At 43.9% G+C, this 27,981-nt stretch overlaps 1 protein-coding gene across 1 annotated transcript; it reads left to right on the top strand.

Annotated features, from left to right (window-relative positions):
- Positions 1 to 699: 699 nt before the first annotated feature.
- Positions 700 to 27,694, top strand: C3H1orf198 (chromosome 3 C1orf198 homolog). Its single transcript, XM_028723993.2, has 4 exons — positions 700 to 1,260; positions 13,754 to 13,804; positions 22,842 to 23,369; positions 24,451 to 27,694. Exons 1-4 carry the CDS (start codon positions 913 to 915, stop codon positions 24,505 to 24,507), a joined length of 984 nt encoding a protein of 327 aa, XP_028579826.1. The 5' UTR covers positions 700 to 912; the 3' UTR covers positions 24,508 to 27,694.
- The last annotated feature ends 287 nt before the right edge of the window (positions 27,695 to 27,981 follow it).

Here is a 27,981-nt window from a genome sequence, read left to right as displayed (position 1 = left end):
GTCAACAACAAAATGTTGCTGTTTTTTGTGTTGAATATATGCTATATGGTAATTTATGGACCTAATAGGTCCATTTATGTAAATTGTGTTACTTTTATTGTTAGCCGCTCTGAGCCCGGCTTCGGCTGGGGAGGGCAGGATATAAATAAAATATTATTATTGTTATTATTATTATTATACACAACACAAAACACTATTGCTGTATGTAGGTTTTATTTTATTTGTTTTTTAATCTTATATTTTGGAAACGTACATCCTGGGGGTTTTCCCCCTTTAAATTTTTTGGGGAGCCCCAAGAGAGTGGGTCCCTAAGCTATAGCTTGTTTAGTTTATACGTAAATCCGACTCCCACCTCCACTCCCCAAACTTGAGCTTTCATCCTTTGGTGGTTCCCCAGTTCTCGCCATTCCTCGCCTTCCAAGCAGCCCGTAACACCATCCCTCTTGGGCGAGGTGGATCCAGACTAAATCCGGCAGGGTGTTAGATGCAATCCGTCCACTACACTCGCTTAGTTCGTCTGATTGGAGCACCGCCCCCCGTATACCTTTGCTACGCGCAATTTTGTGCTGTGAATGGCAAGGCGCGCTGCTTTGGAAAGGGCTCCTGGCTCTTTGCGCGGCACAACACCCACGCGGCCCGCGTTGGCAGCAGCATCCATGCCTCGTCCTGGGCTCGTGTGCTTGTGTTTGTGTGTCTTTTGTGTGTTTGTTTTTAAGGGGAGGACGCCCGGGAGGCGGTCCTAAAGAGCAGGGGCGGAGCCAAAGGCTTCCGGGTGGCGGAAAGCGGAGCTGTGCGCGGAGCCGAGGAGAAGGAGGGCGCGGCGGCGGCGGGCGGCCGAGTTGTTTTGTGCTCCCGGCTCGGCTGCGCTCCACGCCGGCGTCCGAGCGCGCGCCAGGGCCCCGGGGGGCGGCGATGGCTTCGATGGCGGCGGCGATCGCCGCTTCCCGCACGGCGGCCCTGAACGGCAACCGGCCGCTGGACGAGCGGGAGCGCAAGCGCTTCAGCTACTTCTCGTCGCTCAACCCCATGGCGCGCAAGATCATGGCGGAGAAGGAGCGCATCCGCGAGCGCTACGGGCCCGAGTGGGAGCGCCTGCCGCCCCGCCAGCAGGACGAGATCATCGACCAGACCCTGGTGGAGCCCCACATCCAGGCCCGCTACGCGGCGCACCGAGGGGTCGCCCGGGGACCCCCGCCGCCGGTCTGCTACCCGAACCTGCGCCTCAACACCGGCCAGAAGGTGGTGCACTTCGGCGACGAGGTGAGATCCTGCCCCGAGCGAAAGGACTCTCTGCACACGCTCAGGAGCACGGTTTGTTGTCGGATCCGGGCCTGCGCTGCAGGGATGTATCTGCTTGGCGTCCAGTGTTACGCCCCCTTGCGATGGTGTCGAGGGAGGGTAGTCTCTGGGGAAAAGAGATTTGCAGGGGAAAGAATATAAAGCAGAGGAAGGATTTTTTTTCCTTTTAAAAAAAGCATATTTGTTTATTCAAGGCAGGGTTTTGAAGAATCCCTCTCTAAAAGTAGTTTTCGGTGCTAGTGGAACATGTGTTGCAGTGAGAGATTTCATTTAGACATGTACAGAGTGCAGGTTCCACTCCTTACTGAGCATAGACAGATCCCCCAAGTCTGAGATTTGCAGTGACATGGCAGAGAAGCATGTATCACTCCTTGGCAGACTTGTTGGTTGGGTATCTCATGCTGTCCAAGTACTATAGGACTTCAACCTAGGGCTGCAGAGCTTTTGGCGCTCCAGATGTTTCTGGAGTCTGAACTCACAGCATTTCAAACTATTGACTGTGCTGGTTAGTGCTGATGGGAATGGAGCTTAACAACACCTGGATGACCAAAGGTTCCCTGTGCTCTGACCTAGGCTGGTTTGGGAAGCGGTGTAAAAACACACACACACACACACACACAGAGAGAGAGAGAGAGAGAGAGAGAAACAATATAAGCCACAATTCTTTATCCTGTTGTTTATTAGGAAATACTGTGTTTTGATGCATTTCCCCCCAGACTAGCTTTGATCTGAATTGAGAAAAACCCATGTAATCCTAGGCATGCTTACTTGGAAGTAAATACTACTGCGTTCAGTCGGATTGACTGATGAAAGGGGTGCTTAGGATTCCAGCATAAGACATTACAGTGGTTGCTTCTTCAACTTAACAGGGTTGTTTAAATTTCTGCTTTTACAGCAGAAATTAAACTGCTGCATTTTCAGTAGCTGATGAGTGGGGTAACTGAAGAGTGTTGTTCTTTTAACCACTTAAAACTGGTGCAGCTTTTGTCGTTAGCTTCCAAATAACAGCAGCAGTGTGTTTTTTCCAGGTTTTCAAGTTTGTGTGTTTTTTCAAAAAGAATTGCGTGTGCAAATATATATTATTATAATGTTAGCTTTATGCTTCAAAATATGCTTTAAGTTACTTGGAGACCTTATGTAACAAGTGACCAACTCATCTAGTATTTTTGAAAAATACTATTTTTTCAAAATGTTTTTTCAAAATGTTTTTGAAAAAAAGGAGTATTTTGCTCCTTTTTATTGTTGGAAAGTACTTAGCAGTGGAACTGTTCATTTTATTGTCAGTGGTGTAGGTGATGTGCTTTTACTTTTGGCTGTAGAGTCTCATGCATCACAGCCACAGCTGTCAAAACTAATAGCAGTAAGACCAGCAGCTGGAAAGTCCAGGGGGCTGGGGAGAGGCTGCAAATCACCTAACCTGGTGAGAAGACCTCTTCCCCTCTGAACTATATTAAAACGGGGCTGCTGAAGAGACCAGCACCAATGACTTCGTCTACTGTTGACTTTTTCTGCTTTGTATTTGGGTCTAGATTATTTTTTTCATAATAGTGAATTCATTCCATGTATGCTGAATTGTTTATTTTTGTCCAGTTAGAATTATAGAGTCGGAACAGACCCTGAGGGTCGGGATCCTGCCCACAGCTGTCGCTCAGGTGGGCTCAAACCATCAACCTTCTCGTTAACAGCCAGATGCACTGACCCACTGTGCCACAATGCTCCCCCTAACCTGTTTTGTATTTTGGTTCAAGTGGGTGCTTGTTGTAAGCCACTTTGGGCACTGCTAACTGTGGGAAGGCAGCACATAAATAAATGAAACCAGTCAATCATTTGTGCAACATGCCATTACATCACTGTACAAAGGCAGTTCATGAGGTCATAATGAGAACATTGGAAGCAGTAGTGAAACAGGGTGTCATTTGTTCTTCATGGTTGCTACCTCATCCTGAGCAGGTGAAGGCAAACTTGCATATGTTCAGGCATGGACAATATTTTCTCAAAGTAGCATTGTCCAGGCTGCCACTGTTTTAACAGTAGCTTTTTTAAAAATGCTGATTTGGACTAGTTAACTTTGGCCTGAACTTTCAGAGGCATAGGCAAGACCAATGTAAGAGACATGAACTGGGCTGAGAAGGTGGTAGGTGTATTTACCCCATGTTTAAAGTTTGCCTGTTTGTAGAGATGGAAGGAAAAACCCAAAACATTAGGCAGCAAACCTAACTTGTGTTAGGAGAGCCAAACACAGCTCAATAGAAGTTTCAAATAAAAATATAAACATGTGTGTTGGTTCTTTAATAGTAGTCACCCAATACACTCAATTTTCTGGATGGTATACATATTTGTTTAAAAACGCCACTTAAAATCACACATTGATTCAAAGAATACAATTCAGTAAAGCAGTGCAGTACAGAAACAATGTAACTGACAGAAAGGAAACCCAAAACTAGAATAAAATAAATCATACCAAGCCACACATAATACAACCAGATGATAAAACGACGACTGTACAACACCAAATAACTTATCCATTTGAAAAGCTTGTGAGAATAAATAGGGCTTTGCCTGATTTGAAAAATACATTCTGGCAGAACCCCCCCTGCCAGAAAAAATATCGGGGAGTCAACCACCCCCCCAGGTGTTCTGTCTAAGCGTTGGACAGCTCATACTTTCTGGAAGTTGTTCCTTATCTTTATTTGAGATCTAGCTTCTAGAGCGACATAGAATAAATGTGCCCCATCATTAATGTCACAACCCTTCAAATATTTGTAGATGCCTATCGTGTTGTCTCTTAATTATCCATCCTCCAGGCTAAGTATGCACAGCACCTTCAACCTTTCCTCATAGGAAAATGCTTATCATGGTTGCTTTTTGAAAAACAAAGGCTTTGAGGATCCAGCCATTTGTTTGGGGTCTTTTGGAGAATTTGACCTCATTTCAAGATGCTGTTTTCAAGCAGATGTTTGCCATTATTGAAAAGGAAGAGGGATTGTTTATGCATTTATTAATTTGTATACTGCCCCTAATCCATAGATCTCAGGGCGGTTCATGACATGAAAATACAATACCGAAAACACAAAATGCATAATAAAAGCAAGAAGAAAAACGTGGTGATTGTTGAGTGGAAAGCCTTAGTTTCACTTGTGTTTGTGTCACCATCTCAAGCCACTTGGAAGCTGCCTTGAGTAAAAAGGCGTGGTATAAATTAATAATAATAACAACAACAATAATAAAAATAACCATAAGTCTTGGCCTATTGCCAGTTTTGCCACCTTTACCTGTCGTACTTCCATCCATGTGCATTTATAACCCACACTCTTTATTTACTGTTTTTGCAGACAGAGAGAATGTACATTACTTTTCACGGTGCCACAGAACTCTTTATCTTTTCTTTTCCATTTTTTGGACTGCAATAAGCTAACATGACTGACTGTCCACAGTAAATATATTCTGAGGTATTAGATTTTCAATGCAGGATTACTATTTTACTTCCTTTGGTCCTCAGTGGTTTTTACCTGTGCAAATCTGGATTGGGACTGGATAGTCAAGATGAGATGTACTGCTATGTATAGCCCTAACACTGATGTCAGAAAGTCATTAGACAACAGTAGTCTTGAATAGTCAGGGTCAAGCTATTTTATTTATATTTATAAAAGCCCCAGCTCATTAAACAATAACAAGGCAGTGTACAGATATATATAGGATAGGAAACAATATTAACTCCATGACACTTTTCCTTGGGTGGAAAGTTATTCCGACACTCCCCTCTTCATTGTGTTTTAATTTGTTGGAAGTCGCCCAGAGTGGCTGGGGTAACCCAGTCATATGGGTGGCAAATAAATAATAAATGATTATAATTGTACTTTTTTGTGTAAAATATGTACAAGAGATGCAGGACACATATAGCCCGAACATGCGTACACACACACACACACACACACACACTGTAGCATGGACTCCATTCAAGTATTCCTAAATCAATACTGGGGTAGCAGGGTAATCTCATAGAAAATCCTCAATGTACAATACCCGTGGTTCAAGGGTTTTAAGATGTCAGGAAATTGTTCATTAACTTACTCTGAAAAATCCTGACGGTCTGCCGTAGGATGTTCCACTCAGTTTGTGTGGGGAATTGGTCGCCTTTTGGGGTCTTGCGTGCTGCTGAGTGCGACCTAAAAGTCCCAGTGCTCTCCCATGGCTGCCGTGAGCAAGATACCTTTGCACAGAAACTTGTCCACTGGCATTGGCCTCCTCACTGAAGGAGCCCGTGAGCTTCCAAGTAATCTTATGGCTTCCCAAATCACAGTTTGAAAGTAACTTGTCTTCTCAGTAGGGTGTTCTTTATGTAGATATGTTTGGATGTTGGAAAAAAAGATCTACGAATAATGGTCCATCAAAACAGTCTCATGATTAGCTGTTAGAGAATTGGCCATCTTCTTATGGTTGTTGAGTGGCAGATAAACTAAGCCAGCGGTTTTCAATTCGGTGAAATACTGAAGAGAAAACAAACATGATAACCAGGAAACAATGGAAGGAATGCAAAGGAACCAATGGAAATACTTTAGTAGGCCTGTCCTAAAAGTTCATTCATAAAAATGACCTATCTTATTTTAGAAGGGTATGTGTGTGTCTTTACTAACAGCTAATAAGTTTAGCAAAAGGCAGTAGGAAGTTACTGCTAAAAGAAGAATTAGAGCTGAGGAAATGTTTACATTCAACACACGGAATCTGGCAAGCCGTTCCACGTATCTTGAGGGAAGTCTGGTGGTATAATAACTGCGGCTATTCCAAGAGTTGATGTTTTTAAGACACCTTCTAAAAAGATTAAATCAGGTTTTCCACTGCTGCTGTTGAGCCAGGAAAAACAAGAGTGTGGAAAAATAAAATTTAATGGTCCTAATTATAACTGTTTTTAGGTTTTGCTAATCTCTTGGTGGTTGATACACGTGGCAAAGCAGCTGGAAAATGGAGCAGATGCTTCACAGTACTAGTAGTAATAATAACAAAGGTAAAAGACCCCTGGATGGTTAAGTCCAGTCAAAGGCGACTATGGGGTTGCGTCGCTCATATTGCTTTCAGGCCAAGGGAGCCGGTGTTTGTCCACAGACAGCTTTCCGGGTCATGTGGCCAGCAGGACTAAACTGCTTCTGCCGCAACGGAACACCGTGACGGAAACCAGAGCACACAGAAATGCCGTTTACCTTTAGAAGTAAAGGTACCCCTGACCATTAGGTCGAGTAACGAACGACTCTGGGGTTGCGGTGCTCATCTCGCTCTATAAACCGAGGGAGCCGGCGTTTGTCTGCAGATAGCTTCTGGGTCATGTGGCCAGCATGACTAACCTCCTTCTGGTGAACCAGAGCAGCACATGGAAACACTGTTTACCTTCCCGCCGGAGCGGTACCTATTTATCTACTTGCACTTTGATGTTCTTTCGAACTGTTAGGTGGGCAGGAGCTAGGACCAGACGATGGGAGCTCACCCCGTTGCGGGGATTCGAACTGCCAACCTTCAGATCGGCAAGCCCTAGGCTCAGTGGTTTAGACCATAGCGCCACCATTTGGTAGTTGTTGTAGCGTAATAGTAATCTGGATACAACCCCTACCAAAAATGCACCAGCATAATTTCTTCTATATGGGACGCGGGTGGCGCTGTGGGTTAAACCACAGAGCCTAGGACTTGCCGATCAGAAGGTAGGCTCCCATTGCTTGGTCCCTGCTCCTGCCCACCTATCAGTTCGAAAGCACCTCAAAGTGCAAGTAGATAAATAGGTACCGCTCTGGCGGGAAGGTAAACGGCGTTTCCATGCGCTGCTCTGGTTTGCCAGAAGCGGCTTAGTCATGCTGGCCACATGACCCGGAAGCTGTACGCCGGCTCCTTCGACCAATAAAGCGAGATGAGCGCCGCAACCCCAGAGTCGGTCACGACTGGACCAAATGGTCAGGGGTCCCTGTACCTTTACCTTTAATTTCTTCTATGACTGTCACTGTGCCCAAGTGTATCCTAAATATGTAATTGATAGTGCAAGTCTATGATTTTGGCTTGATTTTCCTTAGAGCCATAGGCTGGGGAGGGGAAGTCATCCCCCTACTTGACGCAGGTTTAGGTGATTGAACATGGGTATGTGAATTGGGTTGAGCTCTAAGGCACTGTGGCCTCTCCTTTGATAAAAGGTAAAGGTACCCCTGCCCGTACGGGCCAGTTTTGCCAGACTCTAGGGTTGTGCGCCCATCTCACTCTATAGGCCGAGGGCCAGCGCTGTCCGCAGACACTTCTGGGTTACGTGGCCAGCGTGACAAGCTGCATCTGGCGAGCCAGCGCAGCACACGGAACGCCGTTTACCTTCCCGCTAGTAAGCGGTCCCTATTTATCTACTTGCACCTGGGGGTGCTTTCGAACTGCTAGGTTGGCAGGCGCTGGGACCGAGCAACGGGAGCGCACCCCGCCGCGGGGATTCGAACCACCGACCTTTCGATCGGCAAGCCCTAGGCGCTGAGGCTTTAACCCACAGCGCCACCCGCATCCACCCTCTCCTTTGATAGGCTGCCTTAAATTAGATGACAAGCTACAAGGTAGCTTTGCTCTTGATTGCGTAAAGTGAACTGAATTGTGGAGGGAGGGAAGGGGAATTTGAATGGAATCTAAAGATTTACGTTACACATACTGGGGAATTTTGGACATGTGTGCTTTATTTTTCAATTGATTTGTCAATGTTTTGTCATTGAGTAGAAGACCCTGTGTCTTATCATAAGCTGCTTTGGAAAATCTCCAGTCCAATAAGTGATTTGCCATGTCGTGTTGGAGTTAGGGAGTTGTTGTTTGGGAAACACAAGCCCAAAACACACCAAATGGGCTGCATGGCTTTCTGAATCCCAGCTCTATGTTTTTAGAATTTTCCTGTTATGTTGCCTGCGGGCAACTTTTTCAATGCCTCAGGCAACTAGGAGGATGCTAATTTGGAAGTCCAATATAAAGACTAATTGTAGCCAAGTTTCTTGGCCTTGCTAATCAAAGTGATAAAAACAGACTCTGAAAATCTGCCTGGCGGTTGTACCAGAAAGTGGTAATGTCATAGAATTTTTGCTTTTCGATTTTTTTTTAACAAAAAGGCAAACAGGTGTCCAGATCTTGGGAATGGGAAGGAGGAATGGAAGAAGGAAAGGGGTCAGCAGACTTTTTCAGCAGGGGGCCGGTGCAGTGTCCCTCAGACTTTGTGGAGGGCCAGACTATATTGGGGGGGGGGGTAACAAAATCCTATGCCCCACAAATAACCCAGCGATGCATTTTAAATAAAAGGGCACATTCTTCTCATGTAAAAACACGCTGATTCCTGGACTGTCCGCGGGCCGGATTTAGAAAGCGATTGGGCCGGATCCAGCCCCAGGCCTTAGTTTGCCCACCCATGGTATACATGTTGGCAATTCTTTGCTAATTGCAAATGATTTCATCAGTTTGGAAATAGCATACAAATTAAACAAGAAAAAGGATGCAAATTTGTCCATCTGCCATTGCTTTTTTTTTTTTTTAAAGTGTTACCACTAAAATGCAGAGCATGAATTTGAATATGCCCACAATGCATTTCCCCCACCCTACAAACACACCTTCCTGGTTCTCCAAAGGCTTAGAAAGATTAATAAGCTTCCTCTCTGCATTCTGTATACTGGATACAGTATACAGTCCCCAGCTTCTGCAAGTAGGATTGGGAGACGCTCCTGTCTGAAGCCATTGGGAGCCACTGCCGGTCAGTGCAGTCGATGATTCTGAGCAAGATGGAGCAGTGGTCCCTGTACAGGGCAGCTTCCTGCATTCCTTTGGGCCCAGGTTCCCTTCCAGCTTACAGCTTGTGAAGCATGGTTAAAATGTGCTGGCTTTCTCTGCATCCACACAGTGGTTGAAGTTCTAGCAGCCTAGCAGGTACAGAAAGAAGCCAGTGAACCTCAGCCCACCCTCTCCAGCTTGGAGGCAGTGAGATGCAGAAGAGACTGGCCTTTGGTGGGGAGCAGAGGGGTGGGAAGACAGAGGTTGGGTTTGGTACTCTGCTTGCATCCAGGGAGCACAAATTACAGGCTCCCACCCTTGTTTGGAGCTGCGGAGGAGATTATTTACTCCTCCAACACTGGGAGGAATGACTTGAGCGCATCTTGCTTGCAAGATAGGAGGGCTATTGTCCAGCCCCTGCTTAAAACTATATTTTGAATACATCACACGCATACACATTTAATCCACTGGGCTTCTTGATTATCTGCATGCTGCACAGCATCATTTATGACTTTGTTTTCGTAACTCTTAATTCTGTCAGGCAACCACTGTCAGAACTATTTTTCCAATTCTCCAGTCGCACGGCAAACTAATCTGCATCTTGTAACCACATGTGATTTAAAGTGAGTGGAGCTTGAATTAACTCCAAATTGGTCTTGTTGCATAGGATCGCCCCCGTCGCCCCCAAGTGCTATTTGAAGTATTTAGATCAGAATTGAGGGTATCTAAAAAATGATGCTTAAAAAAAAAACCTGGAATATTTTCTGTTACTTAGCTGAAAGTCAAAACCAATATGGAACAAGTAATTCCCCCGCCTTCCATGATATGAAGACCTGAGGAGAAGTTGTTTTTTCCATTTTAAATAATTCATGTTTAAGGCTAAGTCTCTGACAGATGGGCATGCATATATACCGTATATGAGATTGTAGAGCTGAAGAAGGACAACAGAAATGATCATCTGGTTGGACTCTCCAGTGGGGAAAAGATACTCACATTTTTTTCTAAACTAAGAAGCCCTAAATGTCATAAGGTGGGACAACATGACAGCACGTCTCAAGCTTGTACAGCTAAGGTGCACAAACACCCCTGACCATATGTGGCAAATCCATTTGTGGTACTCTTAAATGTTCAATGAGCTCTTTGTGATCCTCAGTTGGAACACAGTGTAGAAAAATGTATTCGGGTTGCCCTGGGGATCTATGTGGAGGCAGAAAACCAGCAATTTTCTGTTTCCACAGAGCTTATTATTACTAGTTTAATATATTCTTACATTTGAGTTTCTGTAGGTTGAATTAAATAAGAGGAATGCCATTTCCAAGTAGGGGGAACTGGATTGAAATAAGATTACTTTGGAAGCCATCCTCTGAAAAAAATGGATGAGGACATTCCATTACATGATGGCCTTAGTGCATGCTGTGAGTTCTGCTAGATTAGGTGGGTATAGGTCAGACACTCTCCGTGGTGAATGTTTCAATCTACACCAGCTTCAAGATTTTTGTGTGTTTGTATATTGTTCTAGGATGGTTATGTTGTTTTGGTATTTTGCCCAGATGCTTTATATCAGGCTGGGACTGATGGGAGTTATAGTCCGCCACTCTGTCAACAGCACAACATTAGCTATGCCTGTTCTTAACTATCAACAGAAATACACCACCTTCCGCACATCATATTGCTAACTCGTCTTTGCTGGGTCTGTTATTGTTAACTATTTGTTTTCATAAGATGGAGAAAGCTTTCATATTCTAAATACAGTGGTACCTCTGGTTATGAACGTAATTCGTTACAGAGGTCCATTTTTAAGCTGAAACCGTTCTTATCCTGAGGTGCGCTTTCGCTAATGGGGCCTCCCGCTGGCACACGATTTCTGTTCGCACCCTGGAGCAAAGTTCGCATCCAGGAGCAGCTACTTCCGGGTTAGCGGAGTTCGTAATCCTGAAGCATTGCATAACCAGAGGTACCACAGTACTGCTTTCAAACAGGTAGCAGGTACAGTTACTTGAAATGCATTTAGCAGTCTGTGGTCTGCACAGGGGCCAACAATTCTGCCCATGTGGTCAACAGGGGAGTACTTACTCAAAAAGCAGTGAAGGCTAGGTAATGGAGTGTTAAGGCTTATATTCAGGGATAGCTCAGTTGGTCCCTTCGAACTCTTCTCAGTTGGTCCCTTCCAACTCTACAAGTCTATGAGTCTAGGCTCATCCATGTGGTAAAACGAGCTTATGTGCTGAGAAGTTGTAATAATGCAACACTTACTTGCCATTTCCCATTCAAGGTTCCTTTGGCAAGCAGGGACTTTTATAATCACACATGATGATAGACACAGCTTCCCACTCCCTCCAGTGTTTGTAGTGAAACCTGTGTGTGTAACAACCAATTGAGTACCAAGAAAGTAAATTTTGGAATAAATTGCTTTTTTGAAAAAGAAGAGGCAGAAGAACCCTTGACTTCTGCTCTCCGGACTCCTTTGTGGTATTTTCTTTAACATTTTCTCAATATTATTTTTTAAAATGTTCCTTCTTATTTATTACATTTGTCCTTTATTATGTTATGAACTGCTGCTGTAAGGCATTTATAGGCCGTGAGCAAATTGCTGACTTAAAGCACAGCTTAGTTGGTTTTTTTTCTTAATTCAGATTGAAGCTGGTTTGGGGGGGGGGGGACATTTCAAAATGCAAGATTTTGTAAGAAACAACAGGATGGATATGGATTGTGGCTAAAGTAGACTCCTTCCAAAAACAGTGGCAGAGGTGCACTGGATGCCGAGTAAACTGGCGTGTGTGCACAGCCTCAGTTGCCAACAGAGTAATCTTTTGTGCTGACTTGGATAACAGAGCAGTCATTTGGCTCTTCAGCGCTGATAAATGGTCAGATCCCTGCTTATGTCATTCGCCATCGGGAACGAACGATACCAGTGTCTCTCGCATCTTAGAATTCCAATGTCTTTTTCAAAACAAGCTGCTTGGAAGAAGTCTCTGTTAGTTGCATACTTTTCTACATTTGATGCTTTGCAGCTGGCGGCTGAGGTTAGCTCTGTGACCGAATTCTTGTTTGTGGATGGCATTTTTGTCATGAATTCAGATAAGCAGAGGCCAACAAAGACTCCAGCTCCTTAAATGTGCTGCCGGGTGAACGAAAGCCTAAATCCTTGGCATCTCTTTAGAGAAAGTGCTCCATTTCCTGAGCACAGCGGGGATGGGGTGGGGAAAGGGATTCAATTTTGATGGCTTATACTCCTCCCAAGAGACTTACTCTAAGCTGTGCTGGAACATTAATCAAAACATTTATATATTCCCCTTTCTCTTATTCTGCTAATCGTCTTCGTGCCGTGTTGGATCTCAACACATTTCCAACAAATAAATAAATAGCATGGAGCTAGCACACCCAACCCAAGAGACTACATCTGTGTCTAAGCATGACCTCTAAAATAGCCAGGAATACAATTTTTAAGATTATTGTGAGTGTACAAAGGTGCAGAGAGGTGTTCCCAGTGGCTGCCCCATAATGTTGGCATTCCTTTTCCCTGGAGACATGCCAAAACCTGAATAATCTTTCGAAGGCTATGTTCTGTCAGGGCATAGGGTCTGAGCCCATGATGGTGAAGTCAGCACAAAAGTGTTCTAATCCAGAATAAAGATCACCTCTGATTAGAATTCCCAAATGTGGGCAGGTCTACGCAGAAGTTTGGTTACTCTCAAAAATAAAGATGATTTTTCCCCAGTATGAAAGTCCAACACAAAACACACACACGAACACCTGGCAGACGCCTACCCCTTTGTTCGTGTGAAGAGAAACTACTTTTGCCCAACACATACAACTAGGGGATGGGGGGGCACCATTTTTAAAAAACAAACATAATAATTGCCCCATCCCTTTGTGAAACGTAATACACTACAATGCAAAAACGGGTCTCCAAAATGCTGTCTCTCCTGTGGATAGCTGCCCTTATTCAGCAGTTGTACACATTCTCACAGACATACACTGTACTGCTGTGTGTAACAGTCAAAAGACTTCAATAAGCTAATGCAATAGAGAGAGCATGCTAGATCCAGGCCAAAATAACATTTCCTGTCAGTGCAGTTCAGCTAGAGAAGAATTCTGTTCTGTTTTGTATATCAGCAGCAGAAGTTCAAACTGGCTTCCAGCTTTTTATTTTGAGTTCACATGAAGGGTGACATGTGAGCCAGAAATAACCCAGATGGGCTCTGCATAGAGAGGCTAAAAGCAAGGGGAATAATATTTGCTTCTTAATAATTGAGTCAGTTTTGAAGGGAGCATCTGAGGCAGTAAACATGCCGGCTGCATCAACATCCTTCCACAATTTCAAATCCCACAATTCTTTGATTGTATAAAGTTTTTTTGATGTAAGATGAATCAGCAAGTGTCTCTTTAGATCTCCACTTTAGAGCAAAGTGAATATTCTGTCATAAAAGCACATTCAGATAGTTGAGCATGTGATGTTGTGGATTTATTCTACAAATCAGCATACGAAGTAAGAGCCCGTCCCGTTCAGACTTTTCATCAAGAGAGTGCCTCTTATTTTACTTCTTGTCCTTCCCTATCTGTTAGCTGATTAAAGCAGAGATTTTGTAAAATCCTTCAACTGTATTACATATAATTAAGGTCTACTATAAAATGTCATCTCTTTGGCGTTTAAAAGTCTACATGCTTACTTGTGCATAATTATTCTTCCGTTGTGTTCCAGGATATCACCTGGCAAGATGAACACTCTGCTCCTTTCTCCTGGGAAACCAAGGTAATTTTGCTAACTTATGTTATTCTCATGTTGGTTCACCTTGGAAGTTTTACTAAGCCTAATTGACACTCCTGTCATGGTTAGGGTTATACCATGCTAATGGTAGTTTAAAAGAAGAGTAGGTTTTCCCCTTGCAATTAGTGTGCAGGCCATTTAATATTGTGTGAGCTCACTGGATATCACTTCTTGCAAAGCTATACAAAAATGGCTATTGATTTCTTAATAATACTGCATTGCAGCCAACCAAGTCAGAGTTAGACCCCCTTAAGTAAACATAATCCCCTGCTTTATTTTCACAAGAACCATGCAGGGTAGATTAGGTGTGGGGCTAACCAGCCCAAGGCCGAGGAATTTCATGCTCGGGCAAAGATTTGATCCCAGATCTCAAAGGGCAAAGTCTAACACTCTCTAAAGCTGTTATCTACAGTGTCTAGCTCTCAAAACTGGATGCCATTCTGTTCAGTGTGACTAGTTATAGCTCTTAGAACAGGTTTCCTCAACCTCGGCCCTCCAGATGTTTTTGGCCTACAACTCCCATGATCCCTAGCTAGCAGGACCAGTGGTCAGGGATGATGGGAATTGTAGTCTCAAAACATCTGGAGGGCCGAGGTTGAGGAAGCCTGTTTTGGAATGTGCTCTTTGAAATGTAAGTAGTTCAGCTATGGTTTAGAAAAAATGTGTTTGGCATAACGGACAACCTGCTCGCAACTAAACTGGTGCAGCATGGTGGTTAGACTGGCAAGTTGTGAACAAGCAGGGTCCCTGGTTTGAATTGTACCTTGGGCAAGCCTCTCCCTCCCTCTGCTCAGCGGTCACAGTAATACTTGCTGCGCTTTACTGGGCTATAAGGATCACTGAGAGAATAAATGTGGAGAAATTTGGGCATTCAGGAAGCAGCATCTAAATGGCAAGTATATTATTATTCCGTGGAAAGACTGACCTGGAAAATGACTACATAATGTTGAGGATGTGGGAGGATAGACTTCATCTTGTTTAAAGGTCCCTTTAATGGGATTCTTTAAAATGGAAAAATAATATAGCTCTAGTTGTAGACTCCTTTTTGCTGTCCTTCCTATGAAGCTTCCCCCACTAACCAAATGGAATAAATTTCTGGTGTCACTTTATAAATATGATGTTGACAGCAGGTAGCTGGAATGCCAGGGAATAAATAGTATTTATGAAAAGGAACTGACTTCAGTGGGGGTGGCATTCAACTGAGTTCTATGCAGAGTAGACCCACTGAAATTCATGAACATGACTACGTTAGGTCCACTAATTTCTGACTAAAATTTAATTGAGTGCCCCCCTGGGTTTAGTTCTCAAAGCAACTTACACCTTGAGTGAAAAGATCACCTGTTTGAGCTTCCACATGTCGTTTCCAGGTTGCCACCAGCAGAATGCAATTGCTTAAAATTGCCTGATATAGCTGGAAAGAGGTGGCCACAATTCTCCCCAATTTGCCTGTTAGTCCTGTTCTGCACTTTGCAAGAGCAGATCACCACCGGAAGGGTGTGGATGGGTGGTCACAAGGCATGGGGAAGCAAAGGGTGGAAAAGGCCATGCCTGCCTTGTTTTGCTCCATCAAATCGGGGCATTTGAACCCGGCATACATATTCTCCAGGTTGCAATCTGCCAGCCCACCTTTGAACATTTGTTATATACCACTGTTGTAGTTGTAGTGGTGGGGGGGGGACCCTAAAAGATGGAGGACCCTAAAAAGCCACTGAGTGTGAAATGTTCTGCTCTACCTTTCTTACCTTTTTAGGTGGTAATTTCCATTTATACAGCAAGAGTTCTTTTTTGACGTTTCTACAGAATGCATAGTGTTAGAGCAGGCAGAAGGAGCGCCAGTATGTCCTATTCCATTTTTGTTTCATTCCCTCCCTTTGCCTTTTATAAGCAGTGATATATATGTAGCTCTGTGGCTGATGCAGTTACTGTTTTTATATAATTGTAGAGTTGGAAGGGACCATGAGGAATCTCAACTAAAGCATCCATGACAGGTGGCCATCCAACCTCTGCTTAAAAACCTCCACAGAGGGAGAGTCCATGGGAGTCTGTTCCACTGTCGAACAGCTCTTACTGTCAGAAAGTTCTTCCTGATGTTTAGTCAGAATCTCCTTCCTTGTAACTTGATTCCATTGGTTGGGTCCTATCCTCCAGAGCAGGAGAAAACAAGCTTGCTCCATCCTCCACGTGGAAGCCCTTTAGATAATTGAAACTAAACGTAAACATACACAGGTTAAACATACACAGCTCTTTCAAGCGTTCCTCATAAGGCTTGGTTTCCAGTCCCTTGATCATTTTGGTTCCAGATTATCAATATTATTACTTAGATTTCTTAACTGCCCTTCACAGTTAAACCAAATCACAATCAAGAGAATAGGTTAGATCCTAAAATATATATCTCTCTCAGGGATCAAAGACCAGAGTGAAGGGGTATATTTTCTATATACAGTGGAGACTACATAATGGAAGGCACCAGAAATTCCACAGAGAATGTCCTCCCCCAAGCTCCCTGCTTGAATTGAATCCATTTTGCTTGGGGGAGGATGATGACACAAAACATCTCCAGTTTTGGAGCCAAGCTTCTCATTATAAGCAGTTGCATACTTGCCCCCTCCCTCGAGAAGCAACCTTGGAGAGTGCAGCCAGGAGCAGAAAAGCAGCGAGCGGGGAGGGTCTCCTGAACCCCTTTCCCCTTCATGCCAGCCTGGTCCTCCAGAGCATGCCAGCTGTGTAGTTCTAACACAGCAGGGCTTGGGCTGTAGCAAGTCATGACCCCAAAGCCATAATTTCCTACAGCTGTCCATATTTTGGGAGCTTGATCATGTTACTAAACCAACACGTTCAAAAGAGAGCTGGCCAAAGATAGAGCCGTTTCTTTGTTTTGAGAAATGTTGGAATTTTTAATTTATTTCTTTGCTCCTTTTACTGCAAATATGTTTTTGTCACTCCTGCTTTCAAAACATAATGCTTGGCCTACCTGGTTGTTAGCTGTGGTTATACATGTTCAAAAATACGAGCAGCGACGTCCCACAGTTTGGGGAGATTGGTATAGACTGGAGGTTTCTAAAAAAGATGAATGACACTGAGGGGGTGAAATGGAAACATTGGTTTTGGCTGTAATTTGGGCCCATAGCTCTGTGGTAGAGCATGTGCTTGGAATGAGGCTTCAGGATTCAGTTGCTGCCACTTCCAGTTAAGTAGCAGGACCGGGAAATCAACTTAAAACTGGATGAATGATTTGATTTGGTAAAAAGTACCAGTGTATTGGGTGGCGCTATGGGTAAAAGCCTCAGCGTCTAGGGCTTGCCGATCGAAAGGTCAGCGGTTCGAATCCCCGCGGCGGGGTGCGCTCCAGTTGTTCGGTCCCAGCACCTGCCAACCTAGCAGTTCGAAAGCACCCCCGGGTGCAAGTAGATAAATAGGGACCGCTTACTAGCGGGAAGGTAAACGGCGTTTCCGTGTGCGGCTCTGGCTCGCCAGAGCAGCGATGTCACGCTGGCCACGTGACCCGGAAGTGTCTCCGGACAGCGCTGGCCCCCGGCCTCTTGAGTGAGATGGGCGCACAACCCTAGAGTCTGTCAAGACTGGCCCGTACGGGCAGGGGTACCTTTACCTTTTTTTACCAGTGTATTGAAATCTCTTCCTTCTTTCAAGTTACCATTTCTCTGTGGGATGCAAGCTTTTCTCTGATTTTTTGAATCTGTTTGAATTCCCACATGTGCAAAGCGACTTAGCATCCCCAATACTATTGCCCGTTTTTCCTGGCAGCAACTTGCCTCGATATGGCAACAAGCCACGCAGGCAGTGGTATCCGGTCTGTGTGGTGAACATTAGACCATTTCACAGCATGTGGAGGCAGGGAGGCAGTCTCAGCCTGGCAGAAACGACCCTTAGATTCACATGAATGAGCATCAATAGCTGCACATCTCCATCCTAGTATCACCTCAGTGCTTATCCCCTGTGCTCACATTCACGAATCGGGGGGCGGGGGGCGGGGAAGACTCCCAACACCCAGTTAAATTTCTGGATCTGAGGGCAAACAGCCTAAGGAGCTGCAATATCATCTTATTTGTAGTTTGAGTCTGTGGCTCATACTGTCTGAAGGTCTGAGTTCCCCGAGTGGCCTGCATATAACTGCCTGAAGTGATTGACGAAAGGGTTCTTCATTGTTGCGGCAACTATTTGAGAGCCATTGTGGTGTAGTGGTTAAAGTGCTGTACTAAGAACTGGGAGAACAGAGGTCAAGTCCCCACTCGATCATCAAGATCAGTGAGTGATCTTGAGCCAGTCACAGTCTTTCAGATTAACCTACCTCACAGAATTGTTATATAAGCATAACAGACAGGACCATGTCTGTCACCTTGAGCTCCTGGGGGAAAAGGTGACATAAAATTATAATAGTAAATGTAATGAAATACAGTCATATCTTGGTTTTCAGACAGCTTAGTTCTCGAACGTTTTGGCTCCCAAACACCGCAAACCCAGAAGTGACTGTTCCAGTTTGCGAACTATTTTTGGAAGCCAAACATCTGACGGGGCTTCCAATCGGAAACCACACTTTGGTTTCCAAACATTTTGGAAGTCAAGCGGATTTCCGGAACGGATTCCATTCGACTTCCAAGGTGCGACTGTATGGAGCTAGCAGCAAGTCAGAGGCTTGCTTCAGTGATGCATTGTAATCTTGGTTTTGTTGAATTTCTAAGGTGCAGGATGTGTTCTTTGCAGGAAATCCTATACTTTAGTGGTTGTCCAATCAGCTGAGACTTAGGCCGCAATCCTAGACACAGCTACTTGGAGTAGGTCCCACTGAACTCTGTTGGGCTTACTTCGGAGTAGACAAGTATATGATTGCACTGCAGGCGTACTCTTGTCAGTTAGCCAACTTTAGGTTCCTCTCTTCCGTCTCAGCAATTTTGTTTCTTGAAATACTACAGGTTGTGCTTAAAGGAGTTTTGAGTGGGTGTGGTAAGCTCTTGTCCTACAGGCTTTGTTTCAGTATTTGCCGGTGGGTTTTTTCCTCTTTCTATTTTGAGGTTGCCAAGCCAAACAGCTTGTTTTGGCTGTGTGCGCTATCTGCTTAACGAAATACTGCACATTCCCAACCAGTGAATAAGCTATAAAAATAACTCTGTGAATTCTTGTGGCCTTCTCTGTTTTTAGTGCATAGTTGAGAGCTGGTTAGCAGAGATCCAGTTTTCATTCAGTTTGATGGGGAGCCAGCCTTATAATTCAACACTCGCCTGGTTGCCTAGGGCATTTGCCACCATTTTGCAGTGAGGGCGAAAGAAGCTGGCCACAGAAACCTCTCTGAGAACCCTGGCACAGCCTCCACAGCCTCCTTTCTAGCCATTAGAACAAAGAAAGCAGACTCTGTGGCACTCCATGTTGCTGGACTACAACTCCCATCATTCCTGGCCAGTGACTGTGCTGGCTGGATCCAGTGGGAGTTGGTGCCCAGCAACATCTGGCATGCCACAGGTTCCCCAATCTCACATTAGAGTTAGCGGGTGTAAAATACCCTGAGAGTTTTATTAAAAGGTGGTATAAAAATAATTATAAAATCAGTAAATAATGATTAAGTGGTACATAAATGCCTTAAATAAGGGACGCGGGTGGTGCTGTGGGTTAAGCCACAGAGCCTAGGACTTGCTGATCAGAAGGTCGGCGGTTCGAATCCCCACGACGGAGTGAGCTCCCGTTGCTCGGTCCCTGCTCCTGCCAACCTAGCAGTTCAAAAGCACATCAAAGTGCAAGTAGATAAATAGGTACCTCTCTGGCTGGAAGGTAAACAGCGTTTCTGTGCACTGCTCTGGTTCGCCAGAAGCGGCTTAGTCATGCTGACCACATGACCCAGAAGTTGTACACCGGCTCCCTCGGCCAATAAAGCAAGAATAGTGCCGCAACCCCAGAGTCGCAACCCCATGACTGGACCTAATGGTCAGGGGTCCCTTTAAAAGGTAAAGGTACCCCTGCCCGTACGGGCCAGTCTTGACAGACTCTAGGGTTGTGCGCCCATCTCACTCAAGAGGCCGGGGACCAGCGCTGTCCGCAGACACTTCCGGGTCACGTGGCCAGCGTGACATCGCTGCTCTGGCGAGCTAGAGCCGCACACGGAAACACCGTTTACCTTCCCGCTAGTAAGCGGTCCCTATTTATCTACTTGCACCCGGGGGTGCTTTCGAACTGCTAGGTTGGCAGGCGCTGGGACTGAACAACGGGAGCGCACCCCGCCGCGGGGATTCGAACCGCCGACCTTTCAATCGGCAAGCCCTAGGCGCTGAGGCTTTTACCCACAGCGCCACCCGCGTCCCTTTACCTAAATGCCTTAAATAAATGAATACAATAATAAATGGTTGTTGATGGCCAATATTGGAATACACCTTCATCTGAATAATCATTAATGTACAATGAAGTGCAAGACCAAGAGTTAGTCAGATCCTGCTGTTCTCCCTTCTGCCCACAGAACCTGAATTGCCTTGGGGACAGAGCTTTAAAAATATTGGCAATTCTTCATTGCCAGCAGTGGCAACTGAAGCCCGTTGTGCCTTTCCATTTGCACTGAGTCACCCATTGCCAACTTGGTGCCCTCTGGCTGTTTTGGACTGCAGATCTAAATCAGCTGCCTTGGGAATAGGCCAGAAACATGAGAGGGAAACATGAGAGGAAGGGATAACGTTGTGGATGAAATCAGTGTTTAGGCAGATTATTTTGAAGAAGACCAGAACCGTGACCTTGAATTTTGTAATTTCAGAACTCAGCAATATAAAGCTTTGGGTCTGCCAGAGCTTCCCTAGCCCATAGTGTGCAGAACCCCAGACTGCCACTGCATGGAAGTGCTCCTGCTGGCCAGTTATTCTAGTGGAAAAAATCTTGCCAGGCCGGAAACTTCATCGCCCAAGCCATACATTACCTCCTCCTGCTTGAGCACATGGCCAGAAACAGGACATGTGGTTTGTGTGCTTTCAGTTCGGAATATCTGGAAGCTGTTGAAACTCATTCTGCCAGGGAACTAACTCATCCACTCCTTCCCCCTCTCTGTATGCTTTGTTTCACTTTTAAATTTTCTTTCTTTCTTTCTTTGGTCTCTGTTTATGAATCGCTTCCCATAAAATATCTCAAAGTGATTTCAGAGTAAGAACATCAACAAGAAAAAGAATTTCTAATCTGGTATGAGATAAAGATACCCACTTAAGAGGCTTCCTGAAGAAGGAAGGTCTAAATAATAATAATAATAATAATAATAATAATAATAATAATAATACTTATACCCCACCCATCTGGCCAGGTCCGGGTCTCCCCAGGCACTCTAGGTGGCTCCCAACAGAATATTGAAAACACGATACAACATTGAACATTAAAAACTTCCCTAAACAGGGCTGCCTTCAGATGTCTTCTAAAAATCAGTTGTTTATTTCCTTGACATCTGATGGGAAGGTGTTTCACAGGGTGGGCGCCACTACTGAGAAAGCCTTCTGCCTGGTTCCCTATTCTATGTTGTGAACCGCCCTGAGATCTATGGTGGTATACATACAAATTCAATAAATGAAATAAAAATAATTCAGTTGGGGTCAGAAAGACAATAGAAATGGAACTCCAGGAGGAAGTTCCAAAGGGTCGGTTGCCACCACACTAAAGACCCAACTCCTATATCTTACATTAAAGACCTCCTGAAAACTGATCAAGCTGTTACGTACTATGAAGGAACATTAGTGAAACATAATAATGCTGGTGGGATAGAAAGCAGGCTTTGCAAGGGATAAGATGACGGGCAGCGAAAAGGTCCAGCTTTCTCCATCATGTAAACCTAGACTCCAAAAGCAGAAGTGAGCCTGGTTAGAGTAAAAGTGGAGTTGGAATGGGTGTGAGTCTCCTCTCCTGCCTCCTCTCATTCTTCCTTGAAGGCCATCTTAGAATTTCCCCATTAGCTGAGCAAAAGCTGGGCTTGAATTGCCTCTTTGCCAAGAAAACACGTCATTTGGCCTCTAACATTGCAAGCCACTGGCACAAGTTTTCTCAAGTTACTTTAAACTGGGGATGACTATCCCATGGTCCTCCAGATGTTCTTGGGTTCCAACACTCATCAGTCCCACCCAGTATGGTGAGTGGCCAGGGATGATGGGCGTTGTAGTACTACAGCATCTCAAGAATCACATGTCAGTCACCCTATGCTTTAAGCTATATCTGTTTGTTCCTGCGTGTTCTCAACTAGGGTTTGAGCAATGCTCCTACAATTGTGGAGCCAGTCAATTCAAGCATGATGGAGAGTGTCCTGATGTTCAGACTAGATTTGAAACCTGAATTGTGTAGTAATGGGCATGGCCAACCTTGCGTAGGAGTGAAATTGATTACCATCCAAAAATGTTTTCTCTGTTATGTGTGGTGTGGTTTTGTTTGTTTGTTTCATGGCCCTTTATGACAGTTCCTTTTATGCTGTGTACTTCTTAGATAATTGTGGGCCATTCGTCAGAGGAAGCTAAATCTGTAGTATCCAGTATCCCATCTCTAACAGCTGCTTGGCTCTTCCTTGGGCATAATGGATGGCATCTTATAAGCAAGTGCATGGCAAATCTGCCTTATTTGCACAGTTTCTAGAGGTTGCAGAATCCCCCTTTACTTGGCACAAAACCTAGGCTGTGTTTGTGCTAACCATCAAAATTGTGTGCCCATCCCAGATTGTGCCCACAGCTTACCTGCAGCAGGCAGTAAGTACAGTGGTACCTCGGGTTAAGAACTTAATTTGTTCCAGAGGTCCGTTCTTAACCTGAAACTGTTCTTAACCTGAAGCACCACTTTAGCTAATGGGGCCTCCCACTGCTGCTTGATTTCTGTTCTCATCCTGAAGCAAAGTTCTTAACCCAAGGTAATATTTCTGGGTTAGCAGAGTCTGTAACCTGAAGCGTCTGTAACCTGAAGTGTATGTAACCCATAACCTCTAAAACAGCCACCACCATTCCTCTCTAAACTTCTCCACTACGTGCGTTTTCTCATGCAAAGAGAGTTGACATTAATTCTTTCTAATCCCCAACAGAGTCAGATGGAGTTCAGCATTGCTTCTCTGTCCATACAAGAGCCAAGTGCAGTGGCATTGCAGAGCGAACCAAAGCAGACCACCAAAACCGCTCCAGGGCCCCCAGCCCCCAAGCCCGCACAAGGTGCTAAAACGCCTAACTCAGAGGGGCTTCTGCCAGCTAGGAAAGAGGAGGAGTCGTCATTCTGGAAGATCAATGCTGAGCGCTCGAAGTGTGACGGAGAACAGTCTGAGTTCTGTTCTCTGACCCCAAGCCAGATCAAGTCCATGGAGAAAGGAGAGAAGACCCTCCAGCCTTACTACAGGCAAGAATCTGGTCCAAAAGAGGCAACCAAAGCAGAGAAGCCTAGTGCTAGCAAACCTGAAAAATTGACCACCCCCGTTCTTGCTGCAACTTCAATAGAATGGGAAAAACCTCAACCTGGCCAGCCGAGTCCTCCTGATGTTTGTCCTGAGCCAGTGGAAAAACTCTCATCAACTGGGACCAAAAGTGAGGAGGCTGATAGTGGTTTCCTTTCAGAAGTGCAGGTAAAAGCTGGTCTTTAATCCCTTGCTTTGTCTATTTGAGTGCTTTGCAAAACAAAACAAAAGTCCACCCTTCTGCAAATGTTGCTCAAGAAGATTAGCAGTTCATACAGTTCTAAACACTAAGCTTGTTTCTTTTTCTTCTGCCAATTAAATCCAGCTCCAACATAAATGCTAATGCATTTTCAATATGTTTTTAATATACAGTCGTACCTTGGTTGTCGAATGCCCTGGAACTCGGATGTTTTGGCTCCCAAACGATCGAAACCCGGAAGTCACTGTTCTGTTTTTTTAATGTTCTTTCAGAAGCCAAACATCCGACGCGGCGTCCGCAGCTTCTGATTGGCTGCAGGAGCCACGATTCAGTTTTTGAATATTTTGAAAGTCAAACAGACTTCCAGAATGAATTCCGTTCGACTTCCAAGGTACAACTGTATATATAGTAGCGGCATTTGCCATTTGAATTGCGGAAATCCTGTATGAGTCCCTGCATGACTTGGTTTAAAGCAGGGGAGTGGAACCTTTGGCCCATCAGATGGCTAAACTACAACTCCCAGGAGACCCAGCAAGCATAGCCAGTGGCCAAGGATGATGGGAGTTGTAGTTCAGCAGCATCTGGTAGGCCTAATGTTCCCAGCACCTGGTTTTGAGGTTAGGTTTTTCTGCTAGCATGCAGACAAGCAACCAGAGATTGAAATCTTCCTCCCCCAAATCCAGCCCTGTAAGATTTTCGATGCAAATTTCGAATTCCATAGCACTACTTGCAGTGACGGAGGACTCTGATGCTCACATGTAATTTTGGGTGCTTTTATGGGGTTTGGGTTTTTTGTTCTTGTTTTACAGTGTCCATATAATGCTATCAAAATGCCAGCTACCCCAATTTAATCTAAATTTATCCTTTCTAGGGGAAATAAAAAAACGGGGGGGGGGGGCAGGAAGGATCTGTTTCCCAACAACCTGCTTGCAATATTAAACCTGTGCCAGGAAGCACCTTTTATTGTATATATGTGTATGTTACTGATTAGGGTTAATTTAGTTTCAATGATTTAAGTATTCACTTTGTCTAATTTTTGTGTCTCTGCAGAGCAATGCAAATAACGTTATCTTGAAGACCGGATTTGATTTTCTAGACAATTGGTAAAGGACCAAAATAGCTTCAGCTCAGTTTTGGAGGAAGAGAACAGGAACATCTCTCTTCCAGTCTACTTTATTTTATTTTATTGGTATTGGCTTCTATTTGACCTTTCAAACTAATATTTTTTCCAACTGTTTTAAATGTTGCCTTTGTATTTACACTTTTTTGTAAAACCATATGGATATTTGTATTTTGAAATTGTCCAGTGTTAGAAGTATGGTTTTTTCTCTTTATGATTCTATAGGGTGAATTGTTATATTGGAGATGGGACAGGATACATTTCCTAATTAGTGTTATGTGTTTTAAGGACAAGGTTTGAGGGATCTGACCTAGAGAGAGAGAGAGAGAGAGAAGTTGAAGCCACCCGACAGAGGCACCTATTTTCATTTCATATACAAAATAAACTACACCTTATGGGCTGCAACATGACTTAAAGAAAGCAATTTATGTGGAGATGGTGCAGCGGCAAAACACCGTAGGCCTAGGTTCTGCTGAAGCACAAAGCTCAAAAACCAAAATTAATCTTATCTGTTTCAAATAAACTACACAGAAAATTAAGGCTACAGATTTTTACACTTTTATTTTTGTATAGGTATGTTTAGTTTGACCAAATTATTTCTAATGCTGATATTGGTAATGTGGTATGAAATATTTTTGAAATGGAAAAGCTTTTACAAAGGAGGCTGTTCAAACCAGCACCGTAGCTATACTTGGGAAAATAATTTGCCTAAATGCAAAGCCAATGCGGAGAGGGACATGGCAAGAGAGAAGACAAAACCCCACAAATACATTTCAGTGAAGCTTCTCTTTTATCTTTGAAAAATAACTCAGTAAGAATATTTTGGGTGAATACAACCTTGCAAAACAACCGATTCTCTTGAGACCTCTTAGCATTCCCCTTAAGAGTGGCATTGCACACCAATCTGTAGGAGTGTCAATTGCCTCTTCCCTACCCCTCCCGCAAAAGAAAACTCTACAGTAATCCACCATGTTTGAAACTTGTAGGGTGGTCAAGTTCAAAAGAGGACAGGGGTCCTACATCCTTTATTAGTTGTGTAGAAGAGGGGATTTCATCAGGTGTACTTGTATGACAAGGCGGTTAAAGGTGTTGGCATTCTGTCCTCTTGAATCCAGCCACCTTATCAGAGAGGATTTTTTTTTAATTGTTTCAGTAATAATAATAATGGTAGTAGCAGTAGTAATAAGCTTCTCTTGAAGGTATCTTGACTAATTTCTGGTGCTGCATCCCTTAGTGAGGCTAGAATTCCCAACATGTCACACCCACACACCCTGATGTGCTAAGTTTTTGTTAGTTTTTAAACTTGCAGAGAGCTATTAATATGATGGGTTGGTCATTCAAAAATGACACCCCTCCACTATAGCTTGAAATTATACCACCACCTCAGGATTCTAGCACCTCCTTCTTTCTGCTGCATATGTAGACCAGGCCTCATTGTTGTCAGCTATTTAAAATGTACGTGTGTGAGTAGAACTGTCGCCTGACAATGCGTCGTGGTTTTCCATTTTGCTTCACTGCTATACCTATCACCTTCGAGCCTTAATTTCCCTTTACGCACAACTAGTGATCTGTCCAATCCAAAGCCAAAGGTGACTGACGCTCTGATTTTAAATTCTTGCAATTTAAAATCCCAATAACTGAATTTCTGGAGTATTGACCCAAGGCAGTGGTTCTTTGTGCCAACTCGTGGAGATCCCACAAAGTTTGCATCGGACTACTTCTGTAGGACAAAAAAAAGCAAACCTTACACCCTCTGTTTATTTTCCGTGCTTTTTGTAACAGCGCTTGCTAGTAGCCTCCTCCGGGTAGCTTATCGCAACCTTGAGATTTCTGTTTGCGTGACCTCACACTAGTGTATAAACTAAAACCTGAAAATTCCTCTTCATCTACATAAGCTCTACTTCAGTCCACTTTCTGTACATCCAATCTCCTGTTCTCTCAATGTACTCTGCAGGAAACATAGATCGCAACAATTAATCAAACCAGATGAAGAGACTTCTTCTAAGTCTCTGTTCCAAAGACACGTCCATCTGTGTTGCTATGGGAAATAAGAAAATATGGGGGAACACTAAAGGAAATGCTGCTTCTGTGTCCCCCTCTCTCACACATGGGTGTTTGTGGTAAAACAGCAATGTAGGCAGGTTAAATATGTGCATCTCTAAACACTCAGATGCACACTCCAGAGCTCAGGATAACTTGTGGGTCCCTGTGGCATCTTTGGCGATGCATCTCTCCATCACACGGTGTTTACCGTAGCAGCACCTGTCATGCTGCGTCGCTGTGCTGCCATGTTCCGTGTGAATTGACTCTTGAGTAACAAGCAGCTTCCTGACACTGCTAGTTATTCAACTTGGGATACTGACAGTTCAAAATGGCAGGAGGCTGAAGAGATTTTAGCAGAAGAAAGCCTCTTGAAGTTCTGGTAACAGTTTGTGAGCGATCTATTTATGGCTACGTTTACAAGTTTTTTGAGTCACTTTAATATTTGTAAAATAAATTCAGAATGGTTTTTTAAATTAGAAAAAACATTTGGTATTTAAAAAGCAACAAAACGCTATGATTGAGCACAAGTTCTACATGCATGAAGGCATTTCTGATTCACATTTTGGCATTTGAAAGGGAATATTTGCAATCTTATAAAAGCTGAATAATGTGAAGTGTGACTTTTTTTAGTTCAGGTCCTCTTCTCTGTGTTGGCAACTTCAAGAAGCAGATATTTTCAGTTTCACAGACAAGTAATGTCACTTTCCATATTTTTTTTGGCCCATGAAAGAGAATGCCCTAAGCCCTAGAGAAGCATCTTTTTAAAATCTCTGCTTTCATGCACTGACAATGGATAAACGGATAGGATCTGTGTTGTTTTCTTCTTCTGTTCTCTTGTTTTGGAGTCTTTCATCTTATACACTTAGGGTTTACTTCTTCTAAAGTGTCTGTACACAGCCTATTCCCTACAGTGAGGCTAACTCAGAAGATGTTGATAGATTGTACTCAGTGCAACCAGCCAGCAAATGTCTACTGCAGAAATCTTTACTCCCCCTTTCCCTTTACTGTGCTTTGATGGCTAAATCGGATGCTTCTCCCTTTCTTAGATATGTTTTTATTGAAGTTCATATTCAAAATACTTGGTCACATTTTGTATAAAATTACTTCTTAATTAAAGGCACCTGACATAAACCAGTTTCATTGCCTTTATTGTTTGGATGTCCTTGCCTCTTCCTCCTTGACATGGTTCTGACATTTTGATATTGGCTTCATCTGCATTATACGTTTACTTTTATTATTTTTTCATAAAAATTATTCACAGCTGATTTTATAAAACAAAAAACCTCAAAGCAGTTCACAAAAAATAATTTAAAGCAGTATCATACCCCTTGGCTTCCCCCAGAGAATCATGAGAACTGTAGGTTGTTAAGGTTGCTGAGAAAATTAAACATTATTATATTGGTTATTTGTTGCAAATC

Source organism: Podarcis muralis, chromosome 3, assembly GCF_964188315.1.
Source record: "Podarcis muralis chromosome 3, rPodMur119.hap1.1, whole genome shotgun sequence".
NCBI classification, from domain to species: domain Eukaryota; kingdom Metazoa; phylum Chordata; class Lepidosauria; order Squamata; family Lacertidae; genus Podarcis; species Podarcis muralis.
This window is presented reverse-complemented; position numbering and strand designations above follow the sequence as displayed.